Source organism: Apaloderma vittatum, unplaced genomic scaffold (assembly GCF_000703405.1).
Source record: "Apaloderma vittatum isolate BGI_N311 unplaced genomic scaffold, ASM70340v1 scaffold9401, whole genome shotgun sequence".
In the NCBI taxonomy this organism is placed as follows: Eukaryota; Metazoa; Chordata; class Aves; order Trogoniformes; family Trogonidae; genus Apaloderma; species Apaloderma vittatum.
The window spans coordinates 63277-78394 of NW_009698625.1; the positions used below are offsets into that span (position 1 = coordinate 63277).

General features: G+C 41.6%; 1 protein-coding gene across 1 annotated transcript; it reads right to left on the bottom strand.

Moving 5' to 3' along the window:
• Positions 1 to 4483: 4483 nt before the first annotated feature.
• On the bottom strand, positions 4484 to 10035 carry LOC104280446 (carboxymethylenebutenolidase homolog). The gene is made up of 5 exons (XM_009878100.1): positions 9830 to 10035; positions 9077 to 9184; positions 7264 to 7406; positions 6764 to 6855; positions 4484 to 4663 (listed from the first exon to the last, which is right to left on the bottom strand). The coding sequence occupies exons 1-5, from the start codon at positions 10033 to 10035 to the stop codon at positions 4484 to 4486; spliced, it is 729 nt and encodes a 242-aa protein (XP_009876402.1).
• Between the last annotated feature and the right edge of the window lie 5083 nt (positions 10036 to 15118).

Below are 15118 nucleotides of genomic sequence, written 5' to 3' on the forward strand. Positions count from 1 at the left end.
TATGGAGGAAGCATAATAAATGTTTTCTAACAATTATCCATTAGCTGCAATCATATCAGCCATGTATTTGGTGTCTGGGAGTTGCCATTCAAATATCACAAATCACAATCCCATCTTAGTCCGTGCTGACAGGTGGTTTGGAAACACACGCCCTGATGTGCTTAACTTGCACCTTCTGCCCACAACCCTTATAGTCAAACCTGTGTCTACACGGGCAGGGCCTTGATTCCTTAGTCATCTAGGAATCTGCAGGAAAGCAAAAATGACAAACAGTAATATAATTTGTTTGCAGTAATAACTGTGATTATGGCTCATAATCTTCATGATGTCTCCACAGTCGCCTCCAGATAGATACCTAGTAATACCCACTTGATATTGCAGGGTTAGAAGTGAGGGCTCCAGGTGTTCATTATAAACAGGCTCTTGACACAAGATATCCATAAATATCAACACAGAAGTAGGAAACAAGATTCGAAACAGCTCTAGCTTGAAACACTTCTGTGCCTTCTCCTTCCTCCCTCTATTTATTCTTCCCATTCCTTGAAAATAGCTCATCAGCCCTTTTCCTGCTTTCTCTACTACAGGTCATCAAGGTGGCAACTCCCTCTTTTCTCATCCAGCAAGTTCTGATTGTCAAGTGATAGGAATGCCAGACATGAAACTGGAAACAGCAGTCTCCACAAAAGTCCATACTATAGCAGAGGCTTCTCCTACCTTTGATGAGCACTTGTGATACTTGTACAGTAGAAGTTCAGATTTACTAGTCACTATTCTTTGAATGCTACTCCTTTAGTGATGCATACTTGGATTGCCTAAGGTGTGTCCCCTCTCAACCGAGTTTTAATTTGCTAAGTTATTTTAATGTGATTTTGCACTGTTTGCGCAATCAAGTTCAAATAATGGGGAACTGCAAGAAGATTAACTCAGCATTTCAGAACTAATACTGTTTGTCACAGTTAAAATTCCCTTAAGCAGCAGCTCAGTATACCTCTGTTTTTTTATATGAGAAAAAAGATCCTACTCATGATGAGCAAGCATGAGCAGAATGCCCTCAGGGTGCAGTTCAATTCACGCTTCTTCCAACTCACTGGCTTATCAAGTTTTAATGACATCCCAAGGCAATCTGATTTTGCCATGTGCAGGAGATAAATCGACAAACATTCAGTAGTGCAAAATAAAACGCAGCATGTGATGATGTTGTGTCACAACGAGGGCTCCCTCTGAGTCCTAAGGAGGAGGTGACATTCCACTTTTTACCATAAATCCAGCAGGCTCCAGTGCCTTGCAGTGTACACAGTCAACGTTCAGCAGCTTTGCTCGCTACAGCTCCCCACTTGCAAGGAAGCCAGGTGTCCTCTGACAGCGGTGTACCTTTACTGCAAGATTTGACAGGGACAATTCAGAGTGTTGATTATCATAAGCAGATCCAATCCCCCCTAGAAACCTCCCTCGTGACAATCACGGAGAGGGGCCCCATCTTGTGGACGTTTCCTGGAGTGAGTCTGACTGTGAAGCTGTTAACTCCCTTCCCACCGATGTGAGGATTCCTGCCTCAGTACGGCTTCTAAAGACCTGGAGCAAAGTTCATGTACTGCCCAAAGACTCCTTAAATGCACACCGAGACTGGAGATAAGGGCAGTGGGAAACTAAATCGGATAGATTAGGGCATCCACCACCTCCAAGGTCATCCAGCCAAGACTGGGAACAATTTATCAGGGGCTGCAGAAGCCATGACACCTTGGCCATGTGCTGGAGAACCTGGATCCCCACCATGGATGGAGACACCCTGCACAAAGGCTGATGACCCAGGCTCTGTGGATCTGGAGAGGTGTACAGGCAGCCTTTCACACCTCTTCTATAAAAGCTGTTTACACAACTTGCAGTTTTTTCTCACACTTGCCCTGTCACAGCCATAAAACCTGGGTTAACTTCACCCAAGGAGGCTCCAACTGCTTAATTTTAAGCAGCTGTGTGGCATCTGGGAAAACAAACAGGAGAAAGCTGCTGTGCAGGTGCTGTGTGTTTCTAGCCTCCTTCAAACAGGTCTTTAACACCAACACCAGAACTGGCATTTTTTCATTTCAGAAACTATAGCACACACTGCTTTCCCAGCTCCCTCAAATGTGTATTTTCCTGATTAGCAAACACTTTATCAAGCTTGCCCCTCGTCTCCTAGAAAAATGATATTATGTATAGCGCTGCCTTCACAAGCCTTCAATACTTGGAGGCCTTTTCTTCAGCCATGAAGGCACGCGGCGACAGGAGCAGTGCCAAAGGTCTGGAGGTCTCTTTGAGGTACGTGGGAATGCTGCAGGACCAGTGCCTGGAGATGTCTGGCTACACGAGACATGGTACGGCCATCTGGGGACATGGGCTAACACAGGCTCCGATTATCAAGGAGAAAGCACCAGATTAGCACCGGGATTTTGGGGTGCAAGGGGAAGTTTGGGTGGAAGGTGCCCCTACAAGTCACCTCATCCAACTTCCTGCCGTAGGCCAGGGCAGCTTCCAGACCAGAAGGCTTCACCCTGATGGGTTCTGTCCCTCTCCAAAGGTGGACATTCCACCAGGCCTAAATCCCCTGCCTCGCCTCACCTTGCCCAGGCCTGCAGGCCTCCTGCAGCCCGATCCTGCTTTTCCAGCATCAAATACAGGTGGTGGCTCCACCACCCCTGAGGGAGCAGCCGGTGTCAGCTGCAGCCTGTCCGGTGCCAGTGGTGAGGCGGCGGCTGCCAGGATCTGGGGTGGGGAAAGCTGTGGGCAGCAGCCAGGACATGGGGTGCTGAGATCCTCAGCCTCAATGCAAATCCAATATAAGGGTTAAGGAGAAGGTTAGTGTTCAGAGAACCACAAAGCCCACAGTTCCAAGGACAATTGGGACGCAAAAAGCGTGCCAAGAGGAGCATGGCACTGAGTCTACTGCTCCCTGAGGACCTTTCTAATCTGAGCCTTTCTAATCCTTTTGTCACAATGTCAGAGGACATCAGCAGGCGGGAGTGCAGAGCAGGGTGGTTGTTTGCAGACGGTGAGGCCACTGTTGCCAGGTTAGCAGAAGCGCAGGACCCCAGCGAGAAATTCAGAGAGTTGAGGTACCTCTGGGCTTAAAACAGGACATCTCTTATGGCACTAATTCAATGCTTGTATTTTCCATTTCAAATTTCGTTCTCTCTGTTGAACATTTCCCAGCACTGTGTCTATAGCTGTAGCTACATTGATACAGCTGCCCAAAAGGCAAAGGCAGACATGGTGACTGGCCACGTAGATACTGACTGGACTACCTGAGAGCTGGGCTGCATGTGGTTTGTACTGTGCCCCTAGCCACAGGGCTTCTCACGGCAGTATTGCTGAAGATGCTCCATCTCTTGAGGTCTGCAGACTGATAGAGTTACACTGATAGGATAGCAATGTGTGAAACTGTCAAACATTCCTGATGCCAAAGGGAAAGTAGTATCTACGCAGAGAGCTAGCCCTGATTTATGGCTACATTAAGAAGGCAACAGGATGAGAAACTGGCAGATGTTGTAGGAAAATGAAAAGGGACATGGGTCTCTTAGAGGATCTCCAAGTAAGTGCGAGTTGACAAGTCATTACCAAGACAATGAAACATTAAAAATGTCAGCAGTTCAAGAAAACTGGAGCCCATGTGGTAAGAGTAAATGAGGATGTTTATTATTGTTTATATGTTGTGTACTTGGGAGGAGATCAGGGTGATAAAGGGGAAGAACTTGAGGGAGGAACAAGGTATGTAATGTAAAGCAAACAATATAATCAGGACTGAGTGGAGTTGCCTGTTTGTCAGCCCTGTGCCTGATCATCACAGTTTGCACCAGGACAATAAACCCAGTGTTTTCACAGTTTTCATGCCTCAGTTACTTCTGCAGCCAGGAGGGACTGGCTATGTTTTTCCCTGATGTTGGGGAAGGAATGCAAGTGCCCTTCTTAACATTGTCAAGGGAATACCTGCAGGTTGCCACCTGCCAACATCATTCTTTCCTCCTTAACATAGCCAAGTGCTTTTTTCACACATGGGGAATTCAGCTCAGTACAGCAGTATATCTGAGACAAATGCTTTTTAAAAAAGTCTGTATGCAAACGAGCGATATTTCCACCTTGACACCTATGATCACCAATCATCATACCAAAATAAAGCCTGAAACTACTCAGGTGAATTCATGATGAACTCATGCTCACTAGTAAAGACAAATGGATAAAGAGTATCGCTACTATGGATGTCATAATGCAGAATAATGAAGCAAATACAAAGCAAGATAAATTCAAGCAAACTTTTAATGCCATAACATCCTTTAGTCCAACTTTGATTCCACAATCTTATGTAAATCTTGTAAAAATAATTAAGAACTATAAATTAAAATATTCCTAATTTTGCCTGTGACAATTTTCAAACCAGATATTTTCCGTTGACTGTTTTCTTCTCTGAAATTACATCATTGATCTTGAAGCCTAGTGTTACTTTATGCTTTTGTCAAACAAACATATTGATCCAATCAATCATATCCTTTCTAGCTTCTTCGATATAAGGTTTATCATCAGGTTTCATATCTTCTGGCTTCAATTGTGCAAATCCATGTACTTGTCCAGGATAAACTTTAATTTTATATGGAACTTGACAGTACTGTTTCAGCTTCTCCTCCAATAAGGTGATCTGTAAAAGAAAGTGGTTTTCTATTATGTTATGTGTTGGATTTTTTTTCTAAGTTTACCAAACTAGCTGTTCCTTGTATCATAGAACCATAGACTGCATTGGGTTGGAAGGGACCTATGAAGGTCGTCTAATCCAACCCTCCTGCGGTGAGCAGGGACATCTTTAACTAGATCAGGTTGCTCAGAGCCCCATCAAGCCTGACCTATAATGTCTCCAGGAATAGGGCCCCCACCACCTCTCTGGGCAACTTGTTGCAGTGTTTCACCACTCTCATTGTAAAAAATTTCTTCCTTATAACCAGTCTAGATCCACCCTCCTTCAGTTTATAACCATTGTCCCTTTTCCTGTCACAACAGGCCTTGCTAAAAAGATTGCTCCCGTCTTTCTGAAAGGTTCCCTTTGAGTACTCCCTACATCTTTGTCTTCTCTTTGCTGCCACATTTAAAGCAGCTTCTGTTGCTTATCAGAGGAGACTCCTCTTTGGAAAGTAAGATTGAAGCAATATTTAAGTGTGAGTGAGTCTAGGAACCTCAACAGTTACTACAAAGATGATTTGCTAAATCTCACTGCTGTAAAGGAACAGGTGTATTTCTACTCAGAGACTAAGGCTTGTAACCTAATTTTAAGTTCTGATCTCGAAAGAACATATTCACTAAACCTCAGTGACTCTCAGTCTAAAATATTTTGATAGACTTAGTAAAAGAGATTAAGAAAACACAGTTTACTATCTAACAAAAAGACACTGCTCCTGTACAATATTTTAATAAATAGAGGCAGAATAAATAGAGGCAGAATAAATAGAGGAGAATGAACACTTATTTTGCTCTGCAAACTTAATTCTACCCATTGTGCAGATTAGAGACAGTATTATAATTTATTTCTTTTTTTTTTTTTTTAAAACACAGAGCCTTTTATTGCTTGGTGCAGAAAAAATGTATTTGAGAATTTATTTTTTCTTAATGCAGAATTTTTTCTTACACAGTCTGTACAGTTAGCTCAGAGAAATCATAGAATGGCTTAGGCTGGAAGAGACCTTAGAGATCATTTAATCCAACCTCCCTGTCATGGGCAGGGATGCCTCTCAACTAGATCAGGCAACATATGGGGACCAAGCAGGGATCGAACCCACAGCCTTGGTGTTATCAGCACCATGCTCTAACCGACTGAGCTAAACAGCCCCCCTCAAATCTCCAGGAGAAAAAGATACAGTTTCAGTGCATAACACGTGATGGAAGAAAATATATTTATGAAATTTGTGCCTCTGGGAAAGAGACACTTTTACCACAAAAAGGGGATAGGGAGTGAAGGATTTGTTTTTCTGTGTGGAGGAGACATGTACTTGAGGCACCGATCAACATGCTGAGTAACACAGAAGTAAACAGCGGTTGCCTTTTGCGCTCCCAGAGTGCACTGCTGGTTCCCCAGTTAGACCCTACTCCTACACCACAAACTATGCGAAAGGTGGTATGTTGTCGTTGTCGCCGAAGAGAAAGAATCTGTGCACAGAAGAGGGCACCACTTTCCTACCCATATGTTTATCCAACCTCCCAGAAACACTTACAGCAGGGGTTATATTGGGATACTGATGTCAGCCAGGAGTCAAAACAGAGTCCACAAGTGGTCATCATCTTAGTTAAAATTCACGCTTGCTCTTCTGACACAGTTCATTTTTGTATTCTTGTACCAAAACCAACTAGACATTGGTCCATATTATCAGAAAGTTCAGCTACTAAGCTGAAATTACTTTGGTCCTTTCAATGTCCAAATTCAGTCATTTAACTACCTGTTATCTCATCCATAGCAGTAGTATCCAAGTTTTTGAGATGTTTGGCTCCTACCAGCTGTATCTCCCTGCCCAGTTTCACATTCTGCTTGTCCAGCCACTCAGAGACAGGCGGCTGGTCCTTACTGCATTTCTCACCTCAAAAAAAAGAAGCTTTAAATAACCCAAGCAAGATATGGGGGAGGTTGAATTATGAGCCAAACAGTTCAGCCTGCCTGATTTTTTGTATCCAAAAATGGTTTCCAACAAGCTAAGATTTCTGTGTGGGATGAAAGAACTACGCGAAACGAAAAAGCATTTCCAGTACAAGAGCTTACCTGATCATAAGAAATAGTGTGGTCTCTCTCACCAAAAACGAAAAATGTGGGGTTTAGTAAATTGTATCTTTCTTCAGAGTCCCTAATTATTCCTATAATGTTTTTGAGAAACAATCTGTTAGTGAGGTTAACATCCTTGTGAAATAAATGGCAAACTAAAATACAAAATTTCTGTTTAGGTTTACTAATTATGTACATTTGTTATGTAAGAACACTTTTTATTTGGATGGAGAAAAAAAATCATTTGGAAAACTTATTTCCTCACTCTCCAAGCACTTAAAAAAATATAAAATAGAAAATTACTGTGCAAAAGCAATTTTTTTTCCTGGTTTACATCATTCTGAAATTTTGATAGCAATAAAGCATACTGCTGAAACAATAAAATCTGCAACTCACCTTTGAGTTGAGTATTTACAGAAATTGTTACAAAACAAGAGCTAGAATTACAAACTATGCATAGTTACGTGAGCCCAAGTAAGTTTTCATGTGTTCTATACTACCATAGAGGGACACCCCAGCGGCTAATTGAGGATTTTTCAGCATCAAGTGATGTACTGCCATTCCACCCCAGGAAAATCCAACGATACCAATCTTCTTTGCACCGCACTGTTCCTTTAGATACTTCAAGACAACATCAGCTTCCCTAGACATATAAACAAAAGTAAACTAAGTAATCTATTACAGAATCAATAGTTGACAATTCAATAAGTAAATTAAAAGAGATACATGAACTTTCTGCATCTGCATTCCAAATCATTTAAAACATAGAATACTTTAAAAAACTCTCTTCAGCCCAGAGCAGTGGCTTCTGATCTTAAATGTGAGTTAATCTCTCTGGTCCTAGTTGAGGGAAGTACAGGTGTAGGTACTTAAATGCTTACCTGAATTGTGACCTGCTCCTTTGTTTTCAAAAGAAGCAAGTTTTTAATTGAATCACTTTGTCTAGGACAGGACAACTAAAGACAAGACATATCTGCAAGTAGAACAACATCTTACATTATGGATTGTAGGGATAGATGAACTTCACTGTGCTATCTCTACAGAGTCCACCTACTTAGATAAAAATTTTATCCTGAGTATGTCATTCATGTCGCAAGAGTAAATATTCAAATATTCTACCAAGACACATGCAATAATATTTACTAAACTAGCAATTACACAAAATTAAACTGTCAGTACCTGTAGTGTTTAAAAAAACACAAGTATTGCATGAGTTATAATGCACAAAATATGCAAATTGGTTTTAAAGTAGGTTGTAGCAGGTAATTTATTTCTTTTAATTGCTAACTTCTTAGATCGCAGTAGCTTTATCTTTTTTTTTATCTACAGAGTTTTAAATGAATTTTAAATGCAGATCGCATATACTAGTAACTATGTTTTCAAGTATTGTGCACGTTAGTATGGTTCTCACAGGTTTTGTTAGGCTAACAAAGAAGCAATATGTGACCGAGAGATGGTGTCCTAGGCCCATAGTGCGTGCACTGTGAATGGGTGAGCTCTATCTGATTTGATGTGTTTGGAAGGGTACCAAGTCATGGGTGTGTTGCATTTTCTGTGCTCTGACAGAGCAATGGATCTGCCCTTGAGGGCAGCTACGAGTGAACCCTAAAAAGACAGCACAGGTGTGTTCTTGAAGTCTTAAATGTTTAAGACGATGCCCACATATCTGCTCCCTCTTTGGAGCAGGATTTTTTACAAGTATTAGTCATTAGTCTTTTCAAAAAATTTGGTCACATCTTCTTCAACTATATGGTCAAAAGCTTTGCTGAGTGATGTTAAAGTTGGTCTGTGACCACTGGAACTTCTTGAAAGGGTCAGAAGCCCTTGTGGCTTACAAGATGATAGCTGAGTAACTGGGTGTCACTGCCTCGCTATCATCATCTGCACCTGTCATTATCTACAACATAGAAGGTGAGGTTGGCAAGTGACATCTGGCAAATAATGTGAGCAGCTGTGGAAGAGTTTTCCTCCTTATCTGGAGGAGCTGGAAGCAGAATCAGCACTTGTTAGTGTGAGTGCTGAGTATTTCATAGCCAGTGAAATACTGGCTATGAGCCTGTGTGGCCAGTGTGATAGGTAGAAAAGAGCCCAAGAAAACAAGATGAGGACAATAAGCATAATAAGGGATGAAGCAGATGATCCTTTCCAAATCCCAGCCAAGACAGTGCCCAGAATCACAGAACCACCCAGAATAAGCAATTGTGTGTGTGCAGCCAGTCTGCGCAGCTATGAGGTGCCACTTTTAACATTTCATATAAATCTCACTCATTTGCTGGATGCTCTTTAAATTTCAAGTACAAATATGCATCTTACTTGTCTACTTTCATAGGGTCATGATGTTTCATCCAGTCAGCAAAGTCAGCCCAGTGATCAGTAGATTTCCAGGGTTCTGTCCCTTTGAAGAAGTCTGGGCAGATGGTTCTGTGTAAGATATGGAATCAAGTCAACTTTCCTATCCAGGTGGGCGCATTTGTGGATATCTAAATGCCTCCTAATGTCTCTTCTACTCTACACTACCCATCTAAATTGTCACTCTCTGAATCATACTCTACTCATCCTGTTTTGGCAAGCAGCAGGGCTAAAAGTATATATCTTTCTATGGGAAAAAAACCCAACAAACAAAAAACAACACAAGTAAACTCTCAGTATTTCCTTAGACATATTTAATCCAAAAGTAAATGGATTAAGCAACCTCCTCGGCTCTATATAAGCACTTATATATCTCTTTCCTACTAAAAGCTAAAGATTTAGTTCTGAAAAGCTTCTACAACTTAAAGATAGATACCAGCATTTATCTTTCAGTCACCTATGCTGACACATAAATACAAACCCGGGCACTTTATGGCTCTCCTTGTGGCTTTGTGGTTAGTAGTCATTTTTCATGGGTCAATTTTAGCGGGTTTGGTGGCCTCATGGGAATATTTTGTCCATTTATGTTTTTATTTGCTCATATTGAAATGGTACAGTTGCCATAAGTGCACAAGAAATATCATATGGCATCCTTATCTTCAGACTTGATGATCTATTAGTGGATTTAATAGGAACACAGGAAAGACAGGTGCTTACATGTATCCATGACCTGCGATCAAGTCGACTATGTATCTAATGTCTGGGAACAGCCATCCAAATACATCATGCACCACAATCACAGCTTTGTCCGTGAAAAAAGATGGTCTACAAACATATGCTTTGATGTGCTCAATTTGTACTTCATGTCCAAGGCACCCGTATCGAGATCTTTCTCCAGTATTATATAGAAAAGGATCAGCCATTTGGAAGCCTAAGAAGAGGAGGGGGAAAAGAGAGCAAGAAAGTGAAAATAATTTGTCAACACAAATCATTATGGGCAGATAAAGGCAACACTATCTGCAGAAAACAGTTCAATAATTTCTGTAAATAACGTTGCCATCCTTGTCTGATAGGAGAATGTATAAAAAAACAAAAGCAATGTTCTAGTGCAGAAAGGCTCTTAGACTATTATGTTTTTAAGCTGAGAATGAAGAGAAATACCAAAAGTGAAGTTATAAAATTACAAATGACCTGCACATGTAGGTCCTCACTGTCACAATACATTTGTTTTGCTCCCATGTCACTCTCTCAGCACCAGTGCCAAGCAGTACAGCTTCAGACGTCACCCTCTCCCCAGGCATGAGGCCATCACATGTGTCTTCATAGGGAATCCCATGCTCATTCCTCTGAATTACGTGATGAGTAAGGACCACAGCACCCAACTGCTACATTACTGGTGCCTGCTAGCTATTTTGTGCTTTTGGTAGAAGCCTCTCAGCCTTTTTTGGAGCCAATGTGTCAGGTGCTGTTGTAGAAGGACTGCAGCACAAATTTGTAAATTAGATTCAAATGCCTTGGGCTCATATGTCTTAGAAAGGGGTTGCAAGAAAACAAGCAGATATGCAAATCTCATTCAAAATATGTGAGCACATTTGGTTTCATCCTTTCTCAGCAATTGCAGAGTTTGCCAGTAGCTGTGCTCAAGAGATTAAAGTCAAAAGTTGTTCTGACTCTCTGTGTCAGGAGCTTGGAATGGACTTGGTGCAAAAAGTAGAACGTGATCCTGTAATTAAAACTAGTGTTATAATGTATCTATACAACGAATCCTATTAAGTCTGCAGGGGCAGTGTTAATAGCATTTCCTAAGCATGTACTGACTTTGAAACTGTCCTTGGGGATGCAGTACACACACCCACATATGCATTATGACAGTTCCCACTTCATCATTCCTACATCATCTTATTTGGGTTGTAATAGGTACTCCAGAAAACTACCTAGTCTTCATGGAGGTGTGGCAAATTCTGGTAACATTATATACATTCCTCAGCTCCCAATTAACCACAGCAGCAGAGAACTAGGTTTCACTGAGTAATGAGAAATTTTGTCTAGGCGATACAGACACATCTGGAACCACAGTTCAGGCAGATTGAAGAACAGAGAGTTGATGCCACAGAGACTCACTGCTTCCTTACACCTTAAAAAACACTTCCCAGCTTGCATGATGTCACAGCATCCAGACATTAAATGCATTTATACAGCCTTATACCCAAGATAACAGCCTTCTCAAAGTACAGTGCAGAGACACTCTTCCTCATCCCTTCCCAACCCTGGGGCTGCAGTCACCAGATCTGGCAGGGCCAGTGCTGAGTTTGAGCAAATACACTTGATTACAGCCGTAATCCTTGATTACGGCTGTAAACCCTGCCTGAAAGCGGGTGGTGTGGAGATACAGGAACCGAGCAAATGTGGCTTTACTGCTAGAATCAAGCTGCTTCAGAAAGAGCCGTGAAATGGATGATCTCACATTGCATTTGCTGATCGCATTTGTTAATTGTTGTCTCACCTTTCTCAACATCTAAATGTCAAATTTGGTACTAGGAAGCATAACATAGCCTGATCTTCGGGACTAAAACCTTGACTGTTTTGGAATCAAATTAAAGTGGAAGTTGTAACATGCATGGGAGGGTATTTCCTAGTTTAAGTCCCGTGTAATGGGCCTGCAAACGCTTGAGAGATCTCTGTTCATGCAAAAGTGCATCCTCCTTATTTTTTTTTTTTTAATCTAAGATGAATGAGCTCATTGAAGTGCAAGAGAGTGCCTGGAGAATTCCCAGGCACTCTCAAAGATAGCTAAGATCACTGGCTTCTCACATGGCAGCCACAGTCTTACTCCACTAAGGTCTTTTGTTCAGAAGGGCACAACCTACGGTGTCCCCTTCAAGGAAGTAGTGTTCAAGAGGCATTAAACTTTGCAACAGTTGTGAAACAGCCCGCTCCCTCTCTGTTGGACTATCTTGACTGACGCCGAGCCAGCTGGCTCTTCTCCAGGCACCAGGCTGCAGAGAAGGGAAAACCTTAGTAAATAGTCAGCCACACCTGAACTGCTTAGAAGTCTTTGATGGGATCCTGTTCAGTCAGAAGCTTTATTTGTTCCCACCTGATCTGTCCCACGCAACATGGTGTGGCGAAGCAACAAGCCAGGATATTTCCTACCTGTCCTGTCTCACCTCATTCCCTCTTCCCACCAACTTCAGCCATTACACTTTTCCTTTTCCTGCTTTCTCTGTGGCACGATTCCAAGCAGGCAGCATCTTGCCTTTACGCTCTGCTCCTCACTGCTGAGCTCCAGCACAGAGAAGACACGGGACCTTGTGGAAAGCTGGGAACAGAGGAAAATCTGACTGCTGTTAACAGGGAAAATAAGACTGATAACCATTAATCTGCTATCATCCTTCTGTTCATTTTGAGAAGGTCTTGTTATAGTTTCTCCTTCATGTCAGTGGTTCTGCTCTTCCTTGAGGGTCTTAATATCATGCAGTTTTCATGCAAGTAATATAAAAACTGAGGAGAGTTATTTACTGTTATCACAAGGCAAAGGTGTGCTCCCTCGGGTGGCAGGCCAGACTCAAAGTATTACATTTTTACGGAGCAACAAGTCATGTGGTTAAATCCTGCTGAGTCTTAGTTTTCAATAGGAAAACACAAATCCCTGTTTGGAAAGTGAGACTAAGAATCTTTAAAAAACAACCAGGAAGAACAGGGGCAAAAATAGTCCTAAGGATAATTCCCAATTCTCAGAAAGTGAGTTTGAGCACGTGATCTCAAAGTGTTGTGCTGTTTGGCACAACCTTGAACTAGCGATGCCAAAGTGTGACATCTTTGCCTTTTTCCTAGGTCCAGTGATAATATTTTAAATTCCAGTAGTAATTTGTTTCAATGGTAAGTGTTCCAATGGACCAATCAAGGAAAATAATGAGAATTCATTGTGACAAGGGTAAAAGAAATAATTATGGTCCTTTTATGTGATCTTGCTACTGATGGACATAAAATAGTTACCAGTGTCCTCAGGATTGTCATGCCACGGCATGCAGTAAAGGACTTCAGAATGAAATCCAGTCTTTCCCAAAGTTGACACCCTTTATCTTCAACTTATCCACTTCCTACTACTTGTCTTTGTGCAGTATTTCACTGAAACAAAAATAAAAGTGTCTCTTGAAAAGAGTGATTTTTGCTGAATATTCCATGCCTTTCCAAAGAGCTGTATATAATTGTTTAGCAATTTCATATTTCTCCCTTTCAGCACAGTTAAAAGTCATTAGCCTTTCTCTGCTGCCAATTCAGTCTTTGGGGACCAGTTTGCCATCACCTACCTGGAGTATAGGATCCTGTTTTATCCCAGCTTGCTGCTTCTGCTCAGTGAGATACCAGCTAGATTTCTCTAAACACACAAAAAAAGAAAACTTGTTCTGCTGACAGTTTTTCCTCTGCTGCTGCCCATCCAGTCTCCAGGTGTTCTTCAACTCTTCTACAGACTTTGGGTTTGGGAGGTGAGGAGGAGAGGCTTAGCACAGGAGTCATCCCGACCGGAAGGGGTGGAGACGGATCATGCAGAGAGGCAGGGTGCAGCACATCACTTGCCTTTTACTTTATCTTTTATTTATTTATTAATTAAGGAGTTTGGAAAGTGAGATGCACACAAACACTATGCTGCATCTTTTTTTTTTTATTATTATTCTCTCTAAATATGTTTAATTCCTAACAAAACAGTATAGAGAGGTTGAAACGATGCTGCTGAGTCTTATTATCAGCATACTTTAGTTTTCTAGCAAAATTTGCCTTCCAGACCTGAACACTGCAAAGCAAACAGTGTATGTGATGCAGCCATTTAAGACACCACAGAATCTTTAGACCTCAGCATTTGTAGCTGAGACATTTAGCATCAGTTGTGCATTTGCTGATGCATTCTTAAATGCAGAGATACATTTTCTTATAGGGTATTCATGCACTTTTATTATCCATAATAAATTTTTTTTAGTGGAATTCGACAAATTAAGATTAATCTGTCCTGGCAACCTTGCAGCATAAAAGAAATACGGAATTCTCCCTAGCACACAGATTAAACATTACAGCCACACCCACAAGTATTCCTAACAAGTCCAAAAGTGTTCCAGGTTATTTATGATTAGACTTGCTCTCAACAAGTTAGAAATGTTTGCGTCTGAACTGGTTGCTATCGATGATGGCTTGTTGAAATTTTCTATTCCTGTTTCCAAAATGGACTTCTATGCAAGGAACATTAGCTTAGCCCTCAGGTTGATGTCTACTATAGCTTAAATTTTCTCTATGCGTGCATGTGATTTATGTGTGTGTACGCATTGGGAAGGGAGGAATGACAGAGGCAAAAGAGCTCAAAGAAAATGGCAATGTCATTTCAAGTCAAAGATCAATAAAAAATGATGATCCTAAGTGTATATGACAAATATGTCCAACAGTCACCCGTTTTGTAGATCCTCAGCAGTACTCTGTGCGGTAGTGACCACTGTGCAATCTGAGGGCAATGTAAAACAGGTGATGCTTGGATTCAGTTCACCAAACTTCAGACATTTATGATGAGGAAGTCTATATGTCAGCAAGGTGTCTACAATCCCACAGCTGTCATCAAGATTTAGGGTATGATTCACAGCCCGGGTGTCTCCTTTAGAATGAAATGGATAGTCCTCTAGATGACACCAACTCTGCTGATCACAGAGTTTAATGGCAGCCTACCCACTTGGTGCAGGTGTAGATTGCTATGCTGAGTGCATCACTCAGGTAAGATAAGTCCCACCTCTGTGTGCTTTTGGAGCTACGTGCATCTCCAAATTAAGGTTTGTCATGACCAGACGAGGGTGTTTGTCCTGTCATACCTGTCAGCAGCTTTGTGCATCAGGATTGTATAAGAAACCATTAAAAAATCGCTTGTGTTGCAAGTGAGGGAGTGGGGAGGCTTCACTGAAAAGATTCGGTTTATACTTTGACATTAATGGAATCCTGCTTGAGCTTGTCTAACCCCACCTGGGTGGGCCT